The 24,538-nt window shown below is 54.6% G+C and overlaps 1 protein-coding gene across 3 annotated transcripts in view; it reads right to left on the bottom strand.

Annotated features, from left to right (window-relative positions):
- The window catches only part of pan (transcription factor pangolin), a 215,918-nt gene that overhangs the window by 163,088 nt on the left and 28,292 nt on the right, over window positions 1-24,538 (bottom strand). For all 3 annotated transcript variants that reach the window (XM_084585839.1, XM_084585840.1, XM_084585841.1), the window contains one exon: window positions 24,182-24,273. In XM_084585839.1, the coding sequence (XP_084441965.1) occupies window positions 24,182-24,273 (92 nt within the window). The remainder of the gene's footprint in view (window positions 1-24,181; window positions 24,274-24,538) is intronic.

Raw genomic sequence — 24,538 nt, 5'->3', positions numbered from 1 at the left:
ACTGTCACAGTCCCCAAACTCAAATGCCAAAAAAAAAAAAGACGTTTTTCGTTTCAGTGGACGTAAACTTAAGTTGGCCACCATTGATCGATTACTGCGTTACAGCATGACGCTACCTGCACTGAAATCGGAGCTTCCCACGCTAGGAAAGGTGAAGAAATGAAATACCCGTATTGACGTCACAGGCCGGTTCATCGAGGTAACGGCGTCCACGCCGAGCAGTTCTACACCTTCGCAGCCATACAGAGCGTACATATGATGATGGTGCTGGCATGTAAGACCAAAAACCCACTTTCACCAACGATCACGGAATCCGTACATCGCTCGATGTCATTGCCAGAGGGCTCGAATCAAGTGGCGGGATAATATATCCAAAACGCAAAATTTGTCTTTCGCTACCGAAAAAACAACAGAGCCTAAAACGGCCGACAACAGGATTATGTTGGAGACAAATAATCGAATGGTGTTGTTTTAAGTCCGCAATCAGTGCACAAATTTACTTCTGTTATACAGCCGGGCCCATCATCGATTGATGAGCCACTGATGAGCGACTGACTTCAAGCGTACGTGGGTATACCGCGCCATGCTAACACTGCGGGATAGCACCGAGCAACGAACCACTCGCGCTTGCACGCAGCACGTCCCAGTGCACGCGTTTCTGGTGGCGACGTTTCGGTCCAACAGGGACCGGCGCAACTCGCTCGGAAGCATCCCAGGCATCCGGCGAGGTTCGGCCGCTCCACTGAGCACGGCTCGCACCGCGAAGCAAAAAGAGCGCACGCGGCTGAGATCTCTTCATGCGGGCCGAGCGTATCTGGACGGATTCCTCCTTGCTATCTTTGCACACCGGGTCCAAACAGCGGGCTCCGCAACGCCCGCATAAACAGGCCGAACACGAACCCCTCACGCCGGGCACAACAGCAAAAAAAAAAAAAAAAAAAAAAAAAAAAAAAAAAAAAAAAAAAAAAACCAATCTTGAGCATTCCCAACACACGTTCCGGCTAAGCAGCACAAACGAGCCGTTCCTCCTTCCCGGTCAGGTAAGCTAAGCTGATTTCATTTTTCTTTCTTGCCGCAGCAACCCACCAAAAAATCACCTGTTTATTCCGCGAGGACAAGGAAAAAAAACTATCGGAATAAAAAGCTCCTAAAATAGAGTCGGTACAGCCAGCAGCGCCGACGAAGACCGGCGCAAGCAGGGTCTCTGAACAATGAACTCCGAACTTCTCCAATTTATCTCCTCCTGCAAGAGAGACAAGACGGTGAGGCGCTAGTGGGGGGTGGAAAAAGAAAGAATACCCAACCGGAGCCTTGGAAACCAATAACCCGAAGAGTGGAAATTCCGGAGCAGCAGGGATGAATTCAGGGGGCCAGTTCACCGCCTGCGCCTTCGAGAAGCGCGCAACACACCCGGCGCTATCACGCACAGGCGTACGCGATGGCCGCCGATCCAACGAAATAGCGAAACAAAGAGAGCGAAAGGAACGCACCTTCCACGTTTTCCAAAAGACGGAGAAATTGTATTAGGAAGAGAAAGAGCCGGCCAGACTGCAAGGAAGAACGCCACCCCCTCCGCGATTCCCCTTTGAAGTGGAACGGCATTCCATCGACGATCTGTCCAACGCGCCGTCCGATATTGAACGCCGTCGAAGGAAAAGTCCGGGGAGGCTGGGAAAGGAGGCCCCCTTCATCCTCCGCACAACGCGTGGACGACAATGCGGAGGCACAGCCACTCCCTCCCCGCAAGACCGGTGGGGGGGGAGTGTGAAGAACGCGGGTGCACAATGGGGGCGGATGCGACGCAGCCCGCGCGTTCTTCCGCGGCAGCGCGCGCCCGAATCGTACCGGAGCACTGCCACAAAACACTGGGCGTCGCCGCCTGCGGGACAAGCGTGCCAACGAGGTCCTCCCCCGAGGAATTGAGTCGTCCCAGAGGTTCCTTACACTTGTTACACGCACGTCGCCACGGGGCTGACGCAAGCGTATTCACGGCGACAATGGACCGAATCGAAGCAAAGCCCGACGCGCCCGGCGCATTTCGCAGCAGCGCGCGCTGATCGTGTGAGGCTCGCATTCGAGAATCGGCGGTTTTCGCTGCCCCTTCAGCACGACACGAACGAGGATTTGTGCGGAAAATTGGGTGGAACGAATAACCAACCACTGGATTTTCTAGAAACAGGAGCTCCTACAACCGCCAGTAGTCCATCGCCTTTAATGCTTTCTGTAGGATTTAAAAACGCGTAAGCGACGCCGGTTTCCGCGAACGAATGAAAAAGAAATATGTCAGTGGTCTCTAACGCCTCCCTCCGTTCCGCACGTGTGGCTTGCGGCCACGGTGTATAGCATGCTCGATGCCTTTACCAGCTGAGTTACATTACAACCCTAACGCGCCGCAGCGCCCACCCCAGGTCGGACAAACCGCGCACCACGGCAGAGCACCTGCCGGCATCTGTCGGAGAGTTCCGCCAGCGGGCACCGTACGCCGGTCTCCCCCCACTTGATTTCTTAAAACCAACAAAGCCGATAAAGAGCGCGGTAAAAAGCTGCGCCGGCGATGACATCGCGTAGCGATCAGCCGAAGCGAAGTGATAGTGGCCGTGGAAACAGCAAAACCGGTTCCGCCAGCTCCGGGCACGGCAGATTCGACAGGCCGGCCCAGTGGCGGCGCAAGGGAGGCCCCCGAGACAGCGCGTGGCCACTCCGTTGCCGGATTCAATCCAGACGGGGGCTGGTATCTCTTCCGTGCGGAGAAAATGGCGGAGGGCTCCACTTGACGCCGGCCGTGCACGCAGCCGCCGGCGCTGTGCGTCGCCGCGCGCGCGATCAATCTCCGCGCCGCCAGAGTCGGAGTGACAAGTTCCAGAACGGATAAGATAGCACACCAGCAAGGCAGATTCGGTCGCGCCCAAGCAACAGCGCAAATGCCTGGAAATGGAAAGCAGCGACCTTAGCGATAGCAACAAAGTCTGGGGAACCGCACGCGCCACGCGTGCCGTCGACAGCACGCTTTGGATGCAGCGCCGCGGCTCAGGGTGACAACCTCGGCACCAACGCCTGCAGCCCGCCACTGCCGAAACGCCGCGCCAGATTCGTCAGCGAGAGTTGGGCCCCGTCAAGGCGAGTGTTCGCACGCGAGGAGGACGCGCGCAAGAGGAAAAGCAACGGCACTCCCAAGCACGAGCCAGGCGCCCTGTCTCGACACAGTTCCTTCTCTCTGCTGGAGCCAGAGTGCGGATGGCAAGAAACGTTGCTCAGGACTGTGCCTGGTCCGGAAGGGGCGAGGGCGGGAGCTGGGTTGCGGTCGGTGTTTGCACCCATCTCCCTGGGGCAAACGAAATCTGTCTGTCCGCGCACACAGCGGCGCCTTCATCTGCGAGGAGGGCGCAGATGACCGCGGGACGTCTGCCCGCATGGTCACCTGCTGACAGCCTTCCACGCAATTCGGTCACCAAGCAGCGTAACGGTGGCACAATGAAGACGCCAGAGCCTCGAACGATGCAACAAAGTAGCCACGCAAAGGTGGACAAAAAGCGATCAATTTGGCTGGTGCGAAAAATGCGACTCCGCTATGAAGTAATGAGTACCAACCGTTTATGGAGTAATGAGCAACACAAAAAATTTCACTATATTCGGGTCATCGTTAAATCGGAGTATTTCGTTGTATTATTCAAATTGTTGTTACATCCGAATTCCCCTTTTTATCCCAGTCTTATACCAGGGGAAGTGTCTTTTTGTTTTTTAGCTCCTCTTTTATTTTAAACTGGATTAAGCCTGGCGAAGCTTTGCTGCTCCAGGCTCGTTCTTTCAATTTTTTTTTTTTTTTTGTCATTCTGAGAGGATTAACAAAAGGGGGGAGGGGGGGACGTGCCTCAATTTTCATTCTTCAAATCGCCAGCAGTGGCAGGTGAAAGGCGACACTCGTCACCTTCCAGGGGGGAAAGCTTTCGCATCACAATAATTTCACTGTTTTATGTACATTTGCGATACCGGCGCGCATCACTGTTTGATCTACACAGCCTAGTAAGCAATATCTACAAGGCCGGAGCTATTAGGCGGGAGCGAAGGGACCGCTAAGATCCGGTGCGAGAAGATCACGCCGAACCTGAAGCTAACCTGCCAAAACTTCGCCCGAACGGTTATCAGCGCGCAGAGACCGGAAATACGCCGTCTTTCAGGGATCATGCTATCAGGGCGAATATCGGCTTGCCAGCTGTAGCTCCGTAACACTGCAAGGTAAAGCTATTCCGTTCCCTGTCACCATGGCTTTGCACACCGTGATATGGCCAGGCATAACCTGGACTAGGGCTATTTAGAGAATGCGGCGAGAAGAACATCCTGGTGAGCGCGATGCATTTACTACTTAAATCTACACGAAGGAAGAATTTTATTTTTCACTGCGTCCCCCAGTATCAAGTGCAAATCTGGAGTGGGCAGGTTTTCACAGACTCCTCACCGAAGAACGGCAGAAAAGAAAGGCCCTGGCGACAGAACGCGTGGGTACAACGTGGAAACGAATATGACTGGAAGACGCTGGGACAGACATGGGGCAGCGCCAGTGCGACCGGGCAGTTCTCGCACGCGGCGCGCATATATTACCACTGCTCGTCCGGAAAAGCGTCAAGCTCGACCTCCCCTGGTCTACCACATTCACGAGGCGCGCGCGTTCAGGGCCAGCTTCTTTTCGTAATGGCCGAGGCGATTACGCGCAGCCGACCAACGGCCAGAGGACCGACCGGGGGCCTGCGACGAGACCGCCATGGCGGCGGCAATTACGCAGAGCCCCGCTCCGTCCACTGCTTTACGTCTCGGCACAGGTGGCTGCTAAATCATTCGCTCCCCCGGCCGGAAAGAAAAAAAAAAAAAAAAAAGAGAGAGAAAAGCTGTCACTCGCGGCTGGCGATACTGCTGCTGCTTTTCACGTACGTGTCGCACTCGCGAGCCTCTTTAACGACGCTGCCGACTAGCCTCCGAGCTCAACACGCTCGGGCTGGAGCCAGGCCGAACAGGGAAACCCGCTCCCTCGCAGGTAGGCACGGAGGGCTCGTGTGGCGCGAAGAGGGCCCAGAGGCTGCGTCTTCAGAGCTTCCCTGCTACAGAAGACAACTCAACTTTACCTTAGGTACAACAGCGGTTCTCGCCCACATTGCGTATTCTTTTAAGCCCTCCCTGCATTCGCCACAACCAACCCGAACAAATTAAATCAAATCAACTTTATTCAGCATTTTTGTCCTGAGGAACAGAAAAGAAATGCTAGGGTAGGAGCAAAAAGCCACAAACGCAGTAGCTTGACGAGGCTCCCACCCCTGATTGACAAGGCCAACAGACTGTTACAATTCATTGCAATTCACAATTCAACGCAGAGAAAACAAAAGAAACATATCTAACAGGAAAACAAAATAATCGCGCCAGCAGCTGCAAAGGGCAGCAATAGAAGCAGGAAAATAGACGATGGCAAAAGTTCTTGACCGCACAGCCACCATGAATAGCGAACCACCTGCGCACTCTCCTCGAGTAGGGGACGATGCTCAGGAAGGCTGGCTTCGAAATGGTCCCCCAGGTCCGCGTCGCCAGCAAAAAAAAAGTTGGTACGCCGGTGCACGCGGAAACGGCGATCCATTAGCGACCACCGCTCCAACAGAGAGAGCTCCGCAATCCCCAACCGACATTTCTTCTCTCCTATCTCTCGCTCGTGCATTTCTCTGCACTGCTGCACCCTCTCGCGACGGGGAATGCCCATCAACACGACGACAGGAAGACCGGCCGCACTTCCACCTCCGGCAATGGAGCGTCCGCCACCAGTATGGTGATGTGGGTAAATGCAACTGACGTTATCGATCGTTCCGCTGGAGGCAATTTATCCACTGCTTTAGTTGTCAGTCTCCATCACAGCCTAGCTTCTTCAAACGCAGCCCTCTTCCGCCTCCCGCGGTGACATACAGGCCACAACAGTCGCAAACCTGCAACAAAACTCAAGATGGGCTTGCCTTTCTCAAGACAGCGAGTGTCGTGAAAATATCACCCCTACGAGAATCGCTAAGGAATTTCCTCCAATGCGAGCATGTTACTCGGCCGCAGGCGTCACAAAACAAACGCGCACAAGTTTGTTTGTTTTCATGCTACCGCTGGACTTCCGTTGTGAACCTAGCAGTTTGACGTCCCAAACCGCACCTTTCGCGTCAAGCTTGTTGGGTCTAGTGGCGCATAAGCAACTAAGGCAATCGCGCGGCATATATTAAGTGCGCAAACACACAAAAGCTGATCGAAGGCATTTCCTCTTGGCAGCAAGCTAGAAAACAATGGAAGCTGTTCATTATAAAATCACTTAACATTTTTTTTATTAGTTTCTCTACTTCAGAGCACAATAGTAGGATGAGTTTGATTGTCAGCTTAAATGTTTCACATTCAGGCTTTGTCTTGTTCAACAGTATCGAGTTGTATGCGAGTCCAACACAAGGCCGGCAAAATATTGCCTCCGTCAATAAAGCATGCTTGATGACTCGGCATAAAATTTGTGCAACTTTTACGTCTTTCTTTTTTTCTTTTTTTTTACTTTGGTGTTTAGAGCGCGTGCAGCATAGGGCTCAGCCCTTTCGTGCCCACGAGGCAAGAGCCCCAGCAGAATTTACAATTACATGCTCTTGTCTTCTAACCGCCAATACATTATGTATGTCTCCTGTTAATGGTTACCTGCAGTTTTCCGGGTGTAGTGCTGCAAATACAGCTTTCAATAATTTCCGTTATTAACATTTTTACAGAGACGGCAAATGCGTAACATTCCGTATTTAGGCAGCAGCCTGCCTATCTTCCTCAATTTCCGATGTATTACTGTACTGCCAACGTAGAAAGCTGCTGTTTTAGAATCGCAGCACGTAAAGATGTACCACAGTCGCAGTGGGTCTCGTTTCGTGGAAATATTGGGCCCTGTGCGCAGAATTCTTGGCAGCATGTCTTCTTCAAATGAGGAAGGGGAGTTGTGTGAACCCTTGGGGTTTCTTGTGGAACGGTGTTCTTCTAGACGGTCACTTTGTACGTAACAATGGGATATTTCTTCGTGTTTACGTTCCTTCCACATGTAAGGGGTAGTTGTTCGACGCAAAGGATGCCTATACGCGTGATTCCTGTGTCGTCATCATCACCAGCTTCACTATGTCCACTGCAGGGCAAATGACCATTAAGCATATTCTTCCAATTACTCCTGTCTTGTGCCAGCTCATATGCAAACTTCCCAATCTCATCCTCCCACCTAATCTTCTGCGCCACCTAACTACGCTTGCCTTCACTCGGAGTCCAGTCTGTCACCCTTGGAAACTACCTGCATGCTACCTTGTTGTCTTCGCATTGTGTATCCTTTTCTTTGTCTTGATTTCTATTAGAACCTCAGTAGCCTGCCTCTGTCCCCTTCGCCATTCAGCCACGCTGTGTCCTCGATTTAAAGGTGCAAACCTTACACATCCAAAAAGCTTTCTTCCCGTCGTTTATGCGTGAAAAGATTTTTTTCTTTTTAAGCGAAGAGTTACGTCTACAAATATGCGTCCTTGTTTTGCTGGCAGTCCACGAGTTTCATTAACGTACAGGGTCAGTGCGAGCCTCGTTTGAGAGAAAAAGGAACAGCCAAAGTTTCTTTTTTTTTTGGGGGGGGGGGGGGGGGAATATTTCAATCAATTTGTGTGCATCCAAGCCGCAGTGGTTATACAGCAGTCATCTGTGCTTGTCTCTCGCAAGTCGATGGACTGGACAACATAGTGCATGCAGGTCGTACACGTTAAAATGCATTCTAAGATCGGGAATACGGGCTTGGTTGCTAAATATTAGGGCCATTTTTTTTTTTTTTTAACCTACACCAGCTATACTGGTGTAATGACAAACCATTGGAGATATAGGAGATTTGCTACACTAGTGTAGGTGGTGTAGGTTAAAAAAACAAAACAAAAACGGCCCTGTTGACACTAAGAGAGCTAAGAGAGAGACTGGACAAGAGAGCGAGACAGACATTTGCGCTGTGTGTCGCGTCTGTCCACCATCTTAGCGTCTAAAGGCCGAACCACATGGCAGCGTTTCTTCGGCGCCGCGTCAGCGTCTCGGCTATCGGCGTCGCCGGAGGCGCAATTCTGGCCCTGGAAGCGAGGCGACGCTGAAAGACGCAGGTATCTGGCGGTGCCAGATCTCAGCGTCGACGCCGGAAATGATTCGCAGGTGGGGACAAATGACAAGCCACGCATGGGCAGCTGCAGCACCCACCGCCACAGGCGCAACTCGTTTACGCGGAAGCAAGGGTTCCTCTTTTGTGCGCGCGCATGCCTGCGCCTTTGTTCCTCCTGCCTCCCCCACCCTCCCCAGTAAGATCTTGCTGTCGCTGAATAGGATGATTTTAGCTTTGGACGGGGGAAAGTTGTTCGAACTTCCAGGATTCCTCAATGGCTTGGCTTGTAGACGCCACTTCGTACGCCGTCGTGTGTTTGGTCACCCTCTCTGGCGCGCGCCGAGGACGACGCTCAAAGACAAGACGGTGACGCGACGTCGAAGAAACGCTACCACGTGGCTGGGCCTTTAAAAGAATCGTTGACAGCTGCGCCTAGACGTACTTAGAATGAACGGTTGGCTCGAAGAATTTTCTCAGGCAGTTTAGCAACCTGTCACGGACGGCAAATTCTGCGCTGACCTAACCACTAAAGCTGTCTCGTGCGGATGACAGCAAATGAACGTCACAGCTTATGCAATACTGAGTGCGCGCACAGGGGCTCGCAGTCCATTCGTCGCTCGAGCTCCTCACCAAAACGTGTGAGAAAAGAAAGCTGCATAAAATGGAAGAAAGTCAGTGGCTCACGAGGACGCCGAACGCACACCTTGCCCCGTGGCGTCCCAAGCTTCCCCCGTGGGCAGGCGAGGGGAAAAGCGCCCCCTGCGGTGTGCCGAGCAGAGCGCTGTGAACGCCGATAAGCTGCCACGTTCCGACAGCGGCCGGAAGAGAAAACGTGACCGCGCCAGTGTGCACGCGTCCTCGCCCCGTGGCCCGGAGGAGCGGCAGCAACCACTGTCCTACCACCCCCTTTGCGTGACGCCGGTGCGCAATCGATCCCGACACGCGCTCCTCCCGCGGGCAAGACCCACGGCACGCAAGAATGTGGGAAGCTCGCTCTGGGGTTCAACGACGCGGGATAGCGAATAGTTTGTTTTGAAGAAACAGACAAAAGCCTTTTTACGCGAACTGCGCGCGCACACGCTTCGGAAACTTTAAAAAGCGAGTAACGCACCCGCGTCAAACAGTTGCAATTCCAACAGAGGAATTTCATGCCGAGCCCCGAACGCGCAGCGCCGACGGCAGGTGGAGCGCATTCGCCGGAGGAGAGTTGGGCGAATACAACGGACGGCAACAGTGGAGGCGATACAGAAAGATTATAATAAACTGGATGGACGGAGAACGGGGAGGGGTGCCCGAAACGAGACGGGCCCGATCAGGAGGCGAGATCGAGAATAAATAAGGCGGATATAAATAACAGCCGCTATTTGGCGTCAGGGAGGGTGGCTCACCCTATCTGGCCGATAGGCGCTGCAGCGTGGCCCGGCCAAGCGGCCAGACAGCGCCAACTGCGAAACAACCATTCATCAGCCACGCAGCCGGGCCTCGGCGCGAGGAGGACTGCGCCCACATCGTGCGCAGGAAAGTGGCTCTCCCTCGCCGGAGTCCTTGAACTTGCTGCCTGCCCCCTCCCCGCCGCCCGGCTGACAATCGCGCAGCGTCGCTTCCGTCTCGGGCGGAGACAGCGCGGGCCGCGGCGGCACCACCAGCTCCTCGGCATCACTTGGCACCGAAAGTGTAACGGTCGCCGAAAAACCGATGCGTTGCGGGAGGCGAGGAGAAACGACGCGCACGCGCGGGAATCTACAGCCTAGTATTGTGTGCATGGGACTAAACAAGCCACCATTCATCGCACTGACTGCCGCTCCGAAATGCAAACGGCGACAAGACGAGCTCGACAAATAAATCATCCGCGGACGTCTTTCAGCAAAAAAAACTGCACGGAAAAAAAAAATAAAACCTCCCGAGATCGACGCGCCGGGCGAACGCTCTAAAGTCCGCGCGCTCCACAGAGGTTTCCACACTAGACGTATTACATGAGCCAAGTAATTGTGATTGCCAGCGCTAGCTGCAGTACCATGCGAGCTGAAGGACCTACGCGGCCCCTTATGACCAGCTCAACGGTTGTACACCTCGGAAGCAGAAAGTGGGCAACAACGAAAGAGGAAACCGCAGCCGCTCAGTAGCGTGGGGGCCATCCGAAAGCGGCCTCTGCGACAGCCACCAAGCAAGTCGTGTCGCGGACAGAACGGCCGGGCTACACAGACGGCAAGCAGCCCGCGGCGTTAATCACGGACACAAACACAAAGGGGGCTCGGGCGCAAAGCGCTGACAAATTGCTCGGACGAGGAGGCGAGCATTTCTGGCCATCACATCCTCGCGCGGCGCTTCAGCAATAACTCCTTCTTTTAGGTTTGTTTTGACTTTTCCCGCCGCGCGCTCCTCTGAATGCCAAGCAAACATCGCGAGCGAAGTGCGAGGCACAGCAACAAGCCGGAGAAAGCAGGGGGCGGGGTGGGGGGGGGGCGAAAGCGGTGGCGCAAAACCTGTTTCTCAGCCGTAGAGGAGGGGCGCCCGTCACCGCACGCTGCAACAGCGAGGAGCACGGAGAGCGCCGCGGATGCCTGCTGCCGCCCGGCGACAGCCGGCCGGAATGCCCAACACCTCCGCGCGGCAACGAGCACTCGCTGCACAGCGCACCTTGACCGAGGAGGCGCCGCGCACAGCCCGAACGCCCCGTTCCGGCACAAGCTGAAGAGCGTCCACGTTAACCGCCAATGCGCTGCGCCTGTCAAGGAACGATCCTTCGACCCGTTCCAAGTACTGCCGAGGTGCTGTACCGTGTCTGTCATTCGGAATTCACATTCCTCTCCATCTGAGGAGGGAAACGCGCCGCGTAATGCAGCAAATGAGACACGGCCTTCCGTGAATGAAAACAAACAAACAAAACACAGAGGAGTGGGGCAACAAAACCACAATGGCACCAAAGCGATCCAAACCGACAGCGATGCGCCTTGAAAAGGAGCCACCGCAAGCGGGGGCGATGAGACGCTCATGGAGTGCTCCGGTTGTGCAGAAAGGCAACCCGCACCACCTCCGGGTTTGGGGGCAGGGCAGCGGAGAAATCTGCCCCGACGGCAGCGGCCGCACGACTTCGCGGGTAACCCCCACTTTCCCCGCTAGCGTCGTTCAGTTTTCCCACGACTCGCAAATCTCTTTTGTTCCTTGTTTCTGGCTGCGTAGACGAGACGGCTCGCCCGAGACCTTAACAACGAACGCTCTAGTGACATAGACGTTCGGAGGCGGCCTGGGCGCGAGCGGCCGTCGTTCAGATTCCATTAGCGCGCCCAGCATAGCCTGCCGCCGGCGAAACGGAGAAAAAAAAATCATCTCGTTGCGGATCGCCCCCTCTCCCGTCCCTCCCTGCCTACCATGACCATTCTGCAGACGCCGAAACGCCACTGTGCTTATTACCACGCACTCCAGCCTACACGGAACGGCTGCGACCCCCGACCGCTGCCTCGGTTTTTTTCTTTTGTTTTTCTATTAGCTGTGCGCTTCACACGAAGAAACAGAAAGCAAACTGTACTTTTTCTTCCATTTACTCCAAAGAGAGGTAAACGTACAGCCAGAGTATCATTTCCTGTCGGCTATTATACCACGGTCGCTGCGCTGCGGTTAGTGCCAGCAGTGGCCTCAACTTCAGCCGCAAAGAAAACAACCCAGGGTACCTGTCTCACACACGTACTTTTTATTTTTTTTTTTTCCCTCCACTTTCGTTCCAAACGTTTCGGTTCTCACTGTTCCAGTCGGTCGGTGGTATCTTCGAAGAGGAATGTCGCATATGAAAACGGAAACGATGACCTCGGCGCATGGGTGCACAGCATCCCTGACCCGCTCCGCAGCAGCTTTTCAAGAAAGGCGCGCGCCCAGCCACGTGGCCCGGCGACGACAACCGGGCGACGCTCGCCGACAGCGAAGGCCGCAAATCATGACAGTTACCAGGCCGTGCGGCGCGAAACGAGAAGCCGAACGACATACAACGAGGGCGGGACACGGCCACGGATGAGTTCCTAATTGTTTCTCTCAACGAAGCCCCGTTAGCGTGAGGGGGTCCCTGCGACCGCCCCCGGGAACAAGGCGCCAGTGGCCGAACTGCCCCCTCCGCTGTCCTAGCCAGGTCGGCCGCGTAACTGCTCCTTTGAACTTTGCCGCGCCGGCGTGGCTACATCGTCGTCGCCTTTACGGCTTTTTACGGGCCACCGTGCAGCGGAGGCCGCCCTCTCTCGCCGGCGAGAAGAAGTACCCTCCGCCCCCCTCGGCGCTTAATCCGTCTTCATCCCGGTGCGCGCGAGAACAGGGTACGCGGACTCCGCCGGCAGCGGAGAGGTTCGCGCCCAGCTGTCTGCGGACGCCACTCGAATTAGAGTCAACCCCCCCCCCCCCTCCTCTCATCTGGCACGGGCCTCCGCGGCAGGAAACACCCCACCACCCACGTAAGCGCAGCCAAAGAAAACACGGCCGTTCTTTGTCTCCGAAGGCCCCCACCAGGAGAACGAAGGGAGGGAGCTTGACGACTTCCGAGAAGCAGCCCTTCTCAAGCCCACAGTCGGACTCTCGCCGGAAAGGGCTCGCGCACCAAGGGCCCGCATTACATGCCGCGGGCGGAGGGGACCGACCAGCGGATGAGCGAGGCGGTGCCGGTTTTTCGGGGCACGCCGGGCGACGCACGCGCGCTCTCGACGCCGCGTTAGCACTGCAAACAGGTTTGCGTTTTAAGCCCCGGCGCCGCGAATCCATTATCATCATCCCGACTAGACTACGCGGGATTACGTGGTCGACAAACTGGGTGAGACGTCTCACTCAGCTAGTCCGGGACACCACGGCCTCACCACCGCCGGCTCAGGCTTCGGCGAACCTTCAGAAGAAAAAACGCAGGACCCCGCCTCCCGCTCTCCACCACTGAGCCCGCCGGTCGAGCGAAGGAACGCGAAGCATGCAGCTGTTCAATCCCGCTTTCACAGCGGGCAATCGCTTGTCTCGTTTTTGAATACAGCGAACCTGTATGACGCGATTAGAACTAGGCTGTTAACGCGAGTCTTACCTCAGAAGCCAAACAGCCATACTGGAAAGCAGTCGAGAAGGATAACTTTCCTAATCGAAAATAAGTCACCGTCACTACAGCTCGCACACAGCACGGCACGTCGCACCCACGACGAATGATGCAATGAAGTCGGGGTGCCCGTAGCTGGCTTCACGGTGCTGCGCGGTTGCTTGGCGGCGAAAGAAAAGGAACGCGGAACTCTAGAAAAGCCCAGTATATAGTAACTCTAGTGGAATTACAGCGCCTTCTGAAGCTATTGAGGAATACGGCTGAATTCGAGTTAAGAAGCCAAAACACACATTTGATGCTGATCGCCGCGGAACGCAGGTGCCGAAGCAGACTTATGGCGTTAAGTTAAAGTTAAATTGGTTCACAGGAAGGGAAAGGCGCAGTAACTGTCACACTTGCTCTGTGGACACCCGAACCGCGCCGTAAGGGAAGGGAGGAAGGTGGGAATGAAAGTGTAAAGAGAGAAAGAGGAGCCGTAGTGGAGGGCTACGGAGTAATTTCGACCACCTGGGGATCTTTAACGTGCGCTGACATCGCACAGCACACGACGTGTGCAGTTGTTTTGGAGTGCGCCAGGCGATCTGCAAGACAGCCGGCGTTAATCATCGCTGCTACCGCACTCGTTTGCACGGGTGGCGAAAAGAAGTAGAAAAAAAAAAAGCCTGAGGAAACACTCAGCTACACTATAGAGTATGTTATCGCGGTTGGAATCGCCCCACCTAGACCAAATAGGAACACCAGTGAAAAATCTCGCACTCCACATTACATGCAATTTAGAAGCACACGAGAAACCCGTTATTCTGCGAAAGGAGGAAAAGGAGACAGCCTGCTCACCATACCTCAACTCTTAACCGCTTCGCAAACTCAAGTCATGGAAATGAACTAAACCTGTTGAGCAACACTCACCGGTGAAGAAATGGCGCAACGCGCCCACCCTCGGCGTCACAACACGGTGCTAAGAAACGCGCCACCTTTCCTTTTTATTACACAGAAATGCCGTCTTGGGCCTTCAGGCCAGATTTTCACATGCGCGCTCGAAATGCGACACTAACCTCGACAACAGTCCTGTGAGATCACCTGTGCTTCTGTAAACTCGGGAAGCTAGGAATACGGAGACAGCCACAATAGACACTTTTGCGTGCACTCGGTGAGACGGAGTTGCAGCAGTCTACATTTATCGCGCGTGTCTCCTGGTGGGGCCCGCCAGAGCAGTCGCGGAGCCGGACGAACCATCCATCCCATCCAGCGGAGAGAACGGGACGGACGGTCAGCCGGGCGCTTGTCAACGCGCAGCGCACGAGGACGGAATACGTAGGCAGAAAGGCGGCCGAGGTGAGCGAACGCGCAGGCAGCCGCACCTCATCGGCTCCTTCGCCGAGATAGCGGCTGCCGCCCGGTTTTGCAGCACTGCGCTGCCGGGACCAGCCAATCGAATCGCGCATCGTTTCTCCCAAATGGCCGCATCAATCTCGAAGCCCAAGGAAACGAGCATCGGGTCATAAACGGAGACGCGCCCCTGAAAGCTCTGCCTTTTCAATGGCGCCTGCGCACCTTCCCCGACCCAAGTCGCCATATTCCGATGGAGAGCCGGCAGCCCCACACTCGATGTTTTCTCAGATTTCACACCTCCCAAGATGCGCCTGTGATGGAAACGTCTGCTTACGCCTTGCGTGGAATGTTGCGTGCCGAAGAGAGGACACTGCTCAAAACCAATGCCACGTGGCAAGAAAAACTTTCGGCACGGATCTACGATGCGGAAAAAAAAAAAAAAAAGAAAAGAAAAGACACGTCGTCGCTACAGTGGATCTTTGGTTCCCGGGAGGCGCAAAAATGTTCACCGAAAAGTCGCGAGGGAAAGGGGGGGGTGCATTCACCTCTCTTTCTTTCAGTAGGCACGTTCTTCGAACTAAAAGGACCGTGTCAAGTGGCTCTCTCGCACGGTTTTTACCCCTGGGACAAAACGCGCAGCGCCATTTCAACGCCCAGTTCATTATCCAGCCTTAGATATTGCGGCCTGCTACTTCCGTAGTCCTTCGTTGGATACTCTACGCATTAAAACGCAACGAAGGCTGCAGGAGCAAGGTAAACACCAGACTTAGAAACAGGCATGGTTCAAAAAAATGAGCGAAAAAAAAAATAAAAACAACAGCGTAGCCATGTGTGGCGCAAAAACCGCGGCACTAGGAATGCGACGCACCTTTTACCACAGTCTTTTTCGTGCACCCCAGCTTAAAAAGTGAGAAGACGTGCGGCGGCAAAGGGTCGAAAACGAAGTTGATTCCCTCTCGTGTATTGATACACGGTGACTTGGAAGGCGCATGCCGCACTGCGAGAGAAAAGCAGAGCCGCATGCGATCCCGGACCGCCAATCACCGCCGGTCACTTTTGGCATGGTTCTTCCGCTGACCACACAAGCAAATGGTGGCACAAAGCAGAACCGGCCCTCGCAGCACGCGATGCAGTCCCCGCGACGCAGTGCGAAAAGTCCGCGCGGAGGGAGAAAAAAGAAAAAACCGTCGGTGGGCCGACAAGCACTGCGGCCGACTGCCCACCGGCAGCAGGTCTCCTCGAACGTCCTTGAAGCGTCACGCCAACTTGGCGCTCCGTGCGAATGCTCCCCCCGTCGCCTCGTGGTACTCTCCCGGCGCAGAGCACGACGGGACCCCAAATAAATAGACAGGGGCGCTCCTCCCTATCCTCAAATTACAAACTGTGCCCCCCCTGAAGAAGCCAGAAAGAGCTCTCCGGAGAGAGCCTGGGAAGGGCTCGTCGGTAATCCGCCGTCGACGAGCCATGTCCCCCTCCACCCGGCGCGCTTTTTCCCCGAGCGGGGGGAGAGCGCGTTTTCTTCGAGGCTGCGTTGTTCCGTCCATTTTGCTAGACTGGGGCTAGGGGGCAAAGCCAAATAAAGCCACCTCTTCCCGGCCCCTCCCATGCATTTCGAAAATCCCGCGAGCACGTTCACTCCCCTTTCCGACGACGACGTCATTTACGCCCCCTCTCTTGCCTGACCACGGTTTCCTCTTGTTTCCGAGATGGGCAAAGCCGTCTTTGAGATTGCTTTCACTTCCTTGCCTAGCAGTACCAGTCGCCGACAATTAAGGAGAGTAACAGCGTCGCACGTTCTCTCTTGCTTGTATGTGCGCGGGCGTTGTTACTGTAAGCAATAACCCACAACCGGCGACGGAATCCGAGCACAATCGGAGGCTCCACACGCAGGAGGGCGAAGAAGACAGCGCACACCCGAGCCACTCTCTCCGTGCAGGGACAGCAGTTTTCTTCGTACACAAATAAAAAGAAAAAATTCAAGCCGAGGCTCGCTTCTCTCAAAGCAGCCACACGGCCCGAAAAAGAAGAAGAAAAAAAAGAAAAAAGAAGCGTAGCGCTGGGCAGCAAGGGGGGGCTGGAAGGCGGGAGACGTCTTTCCACGAAAAGAGACAGCAGAGCGGCCCCGGAGTCAGCCTGCGTTTCTTTTCTCCACGCATGAGACACCATCGGTGGTGTGCCTTTCAGAGTGAGAGGGGCACGGGGCCCAAGTGCGCAGCTGCAGGCTGCTTAGATTGCACTGCGTCGAGAGAGAAACAGGCCCACGAGGCTCTATCCCCATTCAAGAATCGCGGCCCTGCTTCTGAGTTGAGCTTGTGGCCAATATCCCTCACCTGATGACAACTCCCGCAGTGACTTCGCGGTCAACGACCTTTATACGGACGTTCACAGCCCCGACCATACTGCCAAATGTAAGAGCCTGCCGGTTTTCGCATCCCACTTGGCGACCAGGCGGGAGATGCAGAGGAGGCGAAGCGTGAAGGAAGGCGTGATTTTCCGGCGCGTGCGCTGCTCGTGCACGACGCTGCGTAATCCTTCGGGGAAGAAGACACTAGTGCGCTTCAGCAACCGCTTTCATTCCTCGCCTTCGTCGAAAATACACGTATCACGGGGTCTACTCCTACTCCAATGTAGCGTAGCTCGCTTAAAATCGTCGGTATTCATAATCTTCCCGAAGGACCACTCGCAACTCGGAGCTTACAGGACTCCAGGCTGCGCTCCACTGCACATCTCGCAAGTTTCATTAGGTCTGCACAAATCAAGCAATCGGCACGTTGCGCCATGTGCGGTGGCTGCGCCACGTCTTTCGTCCCAGAAGCCGACTGTCTTCGGCGACCACGTGACGAGAAGTGACGCTTTCCGCTCCAGCCGCTTAATTCCGCACAGCGAAAATTCCTCCGCTTTCTTGTTCACCATTGTCATCACGGCCGCAGTTGGAGCCGCGTCGCAGAGGTCAAAAGCCATGAATGCTCTCGACTGCTGCTACCGTGGGTGGCTGCTGCTCAGAATTCCTCCGTGATAAAAGAAAAATGAGTCCACTGTTCAAGCTTTGTTTGTTATCTAAAGGTAAGCTAAGATTAAATTATAATCTCAATAATTTTTGTTTTAATCCTCCCGCTTATCTGATATAACCAAGCATTACAAAATTTATTTCGTGGCCTCTTGCGGTTGCTCAAGAGACTAACAGAGGCATAGCCCATTCTTACCAACTGGTTGGTTTTAGTTGTAAATTATTGCAACTTAAACTTGCTATACTTAGCGTTACCTCGCCACGGTAAATGCAGTCACACAACATCGAAATACTATCATGCCAAGAATGTGGGTGTGCAATGCGCAGACGCATTCGGCAAAAAAGCACGGCGCCCTGAAAAGCACGCACGGCAAGAAAAGGAAAAAAAAAAAAAAACGCGTCGCTTGCAAGTCAGCGCTCCTCATACCACGTCACCCAGAATGAGGCACAGCTTCCGGCCATCACGCGGTGCGCCAACAGTGTCGCCATCAAAACCGCGGTGCTCGATATGCTGCGTGCGCCCATCCTCATCCCGTGCAAGCAGGAGATCATCCCTGGCTGGATACACTCTACACGCGAAGGGCGTGCGTGCGAACACGCCACCAATCAGGAACCACAGAAAGGCTTGAAAACATCCAGGGAGGCCGATAAACCGCCGTCGCACGACCGACGAACAACGCACCCTGCAGACGCGCGCTGAGGCCGGCGGAGACTCCACGAATGACAGCAGCGAAACCTCGTTCTGGCGCGATGGCCCTCGCGCCAAACAAGCCCCCTACGACGCCCGTTCCGGCCGACAAAAGGAAGGCGGCGCGCAGTTGACCAGAGCACGCTGGCTCGCGGTCCCCGTAGTTCTCACGCCACGCGCGAGAGCAAAGCAGCAGAAAAAGGAAAACGCACAATCGGGCGAATAGCGTGCAGTAGCCGGTAGCGTACGCCCAGGCACGTCCCATGACAGCATGATGCGTTCCTTCCTCATCGACGGCATGTCGCCGTGCTCCGGAGCGCGCCACGGGAGCCCAGGAAGGGAGCGGAGAGAGCAGAACAGGTTCCGCGCAAAGTGAGAAACAAAAGACGAAGAAGGCGCCACGGCGAGGAGGGGAATGCCGCGACGCACTTCAAGGCAAGCGCCCCTCCCCCTCCCGAGGGAATCCAAACCGCGAGGGCCGAGAAAACAAACGCAATCGCGGGGACTCGAGCCCCGCGTGTAATCCGGTTAAAGAAAGGCGGCCGGAGAAGCAATGGCTTCGCTTCGCAGCTTCCTCCGCGCCAAAGTTCTGCCAGTCGCGTTTCATAATCATGAACACCTGTGTTCCCAGCTTGGGCTAATTGCTAGCCGCATACGGACGTGTTTATGCGAACGCTCCGCCGGGCTTGATTGCACCGTGACCGACTCTGCAGCACGCGGCCGGAAAGGCTGCAGCTCCAAGAACCTGTGCTACGATCGCGGCCCGCCTACCGCGCAGAGACGCGCGTCACAGCCTTAATGGCAGACAATTAAAAAGCCCTCGGTCGTGAAAAATCTTGACATATTTGCAGGTCGCACAAGGAATACAGTGCCGCACAATACTAGCACGGCTTGGGATAACGCCTCTTCGGCAGAAGGTTGCGGGTTGCTTGGAGATGCGGTTAGGCCTCCGAAGAGGGTGGCCGGAAAGCACCGCGAATTTCTCCGCATAGCAATCAGCGCCGTCATGCGCAGGTTTCGGAAACGACGACAGGGGGAGAACCACGTCAAACGCAGAGCACGCACGACGATGCTGCGGGCAAAGCATGAGGCCAGTGTGTTAGCACAGCGCGCAACCTGGCGCCGGTAGCGTAATTGCTTTTCGCGAGAAGCCGGCAATGCGCTTTTTTTTTTTTTTTTTTTCTTTACGGAGCGCGGTCCCGAGGCGGGAACACTACGGCGGACTTTATCTTTTCCTCCTCTTCCTCCTCGGAGCGCGCGCCTCCCGTTTTCTCCAGAAACGCGCTGCGAGGAGCATACGCAACGTCGCTCGTGACCTTGCTCGTGGGCTGGCCGCCACGCGGTCCCCGCTTCCGTTACAGGTGCCTCGCCACAAGGACCGGCCGCCACACAAAGAGGAGCGCGAGAGAAAGAAATAAATAGGCGCACCGCGCGACCATTTTTCGCCTAAACGCTATATTTCTATGGGCCAGGCGACAAACCGGCGTTGCATTTCGCGTCCGGCGCGCCACTCGCGCGCATCATCGATGCAGAGGGTGGGGGAGCGCGTGGAAACGACCGCCGTTTGACCCGGTGGAGCCTTTGACTACTGTCGTCCGTCGCAGATACCTAACACCCGCGTCAGTGAAACAATGGCCGAAGAGAAGCGCTAGGGCGACGCAGCTCGCCTTCCTTGCCACGGCGACGTCGCGCACGGGGACGCAAACAGCACGAGCCGCATACCGACAGGAATGACACGAGCAAGGACAAGGCTCAGCCGTGCAACGATTATGTCCCGTGGTACTCAGCCGCCTGACGTGGCCATGCGCACGCTAATATTGCGAGAGCAGTAGTTTTCTAGACTTTTTACTCCGCCTCCCGTCTGCGGTAACGTGAGGCAGGCAGCACGCAACGATTTCGAGGGAATAACATATCCCGGGCGCTTCGAGAATTTACAACCCGTTCGCGGTGCCAGATTTCAAGAATTTCGAGACTCGACAGCGAGCAAGATAGATCAATCAATTTCAAGAATAATTACGACATTTGCCTGCAAGGGAGATGCTGAGCAAAGGTCAGAGCCAACAAACACCTCTGTTCATCTGACCTATCAACATTCACTTTGCAGTACAGACGACCGGCACAAGACGAAGAAACTAGACATATTATATTGCAGCAAAATATGTTACTTTCCTCGCGTATTAATACGGGTAACAGGCGCCCAAATTACTGTAACAATAGCGTTGTGATTGCGTAAGCTTTCATTACCTGCGTGGTGAGCACCTGGCGATAGAAATAAAGCTAGCTTACTCGGGTAACAAACAGTCGGAACGTCTTTCAGGACATTACTGTGAAGCGTTCTTCGGCACCCGCTACCTAGTCCCTCACCTTCGGTCAGTAACTGCGATTAAATAATTTTATAACGATCAGCCAGAAAGCAGGCTTACAATCCACGCCATCTGACGGTACCGTGGGGTCAGGCCAGGTAAGAAGCGGGGCAGGGCAGTCTACATTGTATCTGGCGCCTCCGGCTGACTCAGCCAGCAGCAGCGGGAGAGAAAGCGCCCAGCGGGCGAGCGCGGCTCGCGAGAGGCGCCTCTGCGGCAGAAAACAGGCCCCGCCGAAGATGGACGGCCGCAGGAAGCGCGTCCTCCCGGGAAACGTATTTGACCAGCAGCGAGCCCAAACAAACCACGCCCAGAGGCATCAGCGGGGGAAAGAATTCAGAACCCTCCCCCACTTGGAACGCGGAGGGACGAAGCTCCCGCGGAGGTCCCGACGCGCGTGGTGCTGGGCCAGCCGGCGACGACTGCGAAACGACACTCCCAGGCCGCCGTGGGATCAATGCGATAATCATCCCGCAGTCAAGTACGGACACAGTGTTACGCACAGCGGCGTTCGTGCCATAGAAAGCGCCGACTTCATGAATGGGCCCATGCGACCATTTTTGATGAGCGAGAAAAGGAACCTCGCGAAAATCGCTATTTCGAATTGAGATGATTCTAACAATACGATCTACTACTATAGCTGGTGTATACGCCTACACTGAACATAGCTTTTAAATGTGATAGGAACACACAAATCGCACCATTTCGTGCGTTACGGAGTATGTCGGTATATAGTCAAAAAGCGACACCTATTTTATAACCTTCTGACACGTGTGTGTGTGTGTGTGTGTGTGTGTGTGTGTGTGTGTGTGTGTGTGTGTGTGTGTGTGTGTGTGTGTGTGTGTGTGTGTGTGTGTGTGTGTGTGTGTGTGTGTGTGTGTGTGTGTGTGTGTGTGTGTGTGTGTGTGTGTGTGTGTGTGTGTGTGTGTCGTATGGCGGAAAGCAGCGCGATTCAGAGGCTTTTTTTTTAACATTTTGCTTGCTTTGCAAAAGAAGAAAAACACATTTGAAATTGGGCAACCTGGCGAGAGAGCATTTTTGATAGATTTCAAAAACTATGCAACACTTGAGCAAGGTCAGAGGCCTTATATGTATTCTTCTCGCAACAGAACTTTTCAGTTTGAATCGATAAGAAACGAATTTGTACTATTAGGTACGGCTACACCAGTACCTAGCACACACCTGTACACTGGAGAGCACCACTTCCTCGCTTCCACCTGGCTGAGCGCGATTTGTTCGCTATTGTGATCGTGAATTGCTTACTGCAGTTAATCGGTTGACTAACAGGAGACTACTCATAAGCATCTATCGGACTGCACCCGCGCGGCTACAAAGGAAAACTATACAGCTTTATCAGATACTTCGCAGATTTAAACACAGTCGTCCCGGCCCCCTTAACAACATTGAACCGACACCGCTCCCGATTCGAGTTTATTCATCAATTCGCTCTCGCCCCACCATCCGCTAGACTTCCTGGTTAGCTCAATTCGTAGAGCGACTGCCCATTTAGGAGAGCTACCTTTCGCTTTACACAATTGAACTGGCTGGCACTCGAAGGTACGCTCCCACAACAGACGCAAGGTGTCCCGCCTACACGATGCCAGTAAAGACGTTACCTGCCTCCACAATTCGTCACAGCGTCAATGGGAGACTTCAGAAACGCTACAAGATGCGGTGCACGCCCACATGGGAACCCTGTCAGCAACTGTTCAAAAGGTTCTCGACACGACAACGTAATCGCCCCGAACAAGTAGTCATCACCAGCCGCAAGCTCCTACGTGAAATAGCAGTCTCTTGCAAAGCGATGGAGAATGTCAGCGAGCGAACCTGCACTAGCGCTCCGCCCAGAAACCACCGCGACCTGGACAGAAGCTATGGTGTTTTGGTTTGGTGTATGGGGTTTAATTTAACGTCCCAAAGCCAGAGACCCCAGAAGGGGTGGCTGCTCCTGGCCCTGCGGGGCTGGGACTGGTAGCACTGGTAGGTCACCGCTGCTTGCGGCGGGGGCTAGCCTGCCACTGGATTTCTATGTTGGCCGTCACTGCACCCGCTACCGTTTCGGTGGTGGACGACGGCTGTAGGGACGCGCGTCTTTCTCTCCCCCTTCTTTTTCTTTCTACTCTATTTCCTCTTATGTCCGCACGAGGCAGCGGAGGTGGCTCAGCTAAAGAGCCAGTTTGCAGGCCCGTGCATTTTCTTTTCCTCCTTCTTACAGTCGCAACAACAACCGACGCCAGAAAGCTATTGATCATGAGAGGTTCTCGTGGAAGCGGACATATATAGACGCATGTTCACCTCTGTCATCTGCTCGCTACAGAACGCGTCACAAATAGTTACACAAATGGTTACGCTCTTGGTAGCATATTGGCATGCAATTAAGTCCGGCGCAAGCTCTCCGCCGCCATCAAAAATCGACCAGCTTAACGATGGCGGGAAAAGAAATGAATCAATGTAGCCTTTGACAAACTGTATAATAGCCCAAGGTATTTGATTATAAGCCCTATAACGGGACTCCTGGAAGCACTGTTAGAATATCTAAGCTTGAAAAGGTGCAGGACGAGATCCTTCGTCACCTGGGAGATTGCAAACGCTGGAGTCGCGCAACGAGCCCAGTTACAGAGCTTAGAAGCAAACAACTTGGCCTATACGTATATTTTTGGCTAATACTGTACATGGACAACCGCTGCCAGTATTTCTCGCGCGACACGACATCCCAACGAGCACAACAGATTGCACGCAACTACCAGGCATGGAAGCGCAGCAGTTGAATGCAATTGCGAAACCTCATTCTGGGCATCGATATCGTAATGACAACCGTTGTACACAGCAACGCGAGTTTCATTAACGTGGTTAAAGACTGCACGCACTGCATCCTACTGTGAACCCCAAAGCAACTAGCCCAAACAAGAGTTATGAAAGACTGCGAATGACCGCTAGACTCGTTGATCGAGAGCCCCAGTAGTACAAGTGACATAACACGGGTGTCAGATGTATTGCACACAAAGGGCGAGCGTCTACCTTAGCCGATCATGATTGCACACGCACACACGCACGCACAAGAATCAAGTGACACGCCTTACAAAAAAAAAAAAAAAAAAAGAACGCGCAGTCATGGGACCGCTTTCGTGCTCACGCAACGTTCCTGGGAGGGTAACACACCTGTGAAACGCCAGCATATCCACACACAACTCGTCACCCCTTTTCCCGCCGTAACGCAACTCCGACGTTCCGTGCAATGCACACAAAACGCGTGTCGGCAGAGAAATCGGGAACAACAATGTAAGCGCATGCATGGCCTCTTGGTGGACCATACCAAGCGACCTCTCCTGGAAAGAAACGCAGACGCAAGCCAGGAGCGCGCGCACCCGCGACAAGCGCGCCCGGGGCAGACTCGCCGCAGCCGTGACGTCATTGGCGGACACGCCCGGCGGCGGCGGGACTGCCGCAAACGCGGCGGTCACCTTTCCCTTTCGTCGCGCCCCCTCGGCAACAGGTCGCGCCGCGGGGACCTCCAGCGAGCCTCCAAACACGGCCGCTAACTGCCGCACATCGGCCCAAAGAAAACAAAAAGAAATGTGCGCTATAAAAACGTGCTCTGACTCACCATTGAGACGGCGGCGCCGAGGGCTCCGTTGTGGTACGGATTGGGAACGACATATCCAAACGGCCCCGGAATGGGTTCGAAAGAAGGCTTTCCTGGAAAAATGAAAAAGCACAGGATACTGTTGGGACAGCCACCGGCGCCAGCATCGCATGCAAGATAAGGCACCGCCGCCGTTTACTGCGGCCATCGCATGACGCGGGGCACTTCTCGTACTGCCCTGTTTACGAGGCACGACCGCCCGACGCCGAATACCGGCAACGTTCAGCGAGATCTACGCATGCAGTCGACAAACGTGCTCGAATTCTCAAAACGCTCACGTAGCTGTGCTTTCCGAATGCTCGACAGTCACCGTAACTG

Source organism: Amblyomma maculatum, unplaced genomic scaffold (genome assembly GCF_055883805.1).
Source record: "Amblyomma maculatum isolate TAMU_Amacu unplaced genomic scaffold, ASM5588380v1 scaffold_13, whole genome shotgun sequence".
In the NCBI taxonomy this organism is placed as follows: domain Eukaryota; kingdom Metazoa; phylum Arthropoda; class Arachnida; order Ixodida; family Ixodidae; genus Amblyomma; species Amblyomma maculatum.
Note: the sequence above shows the minus strand (reverse complement) of the source record. Positions and strands in the feature narration are given on the sequence as shown.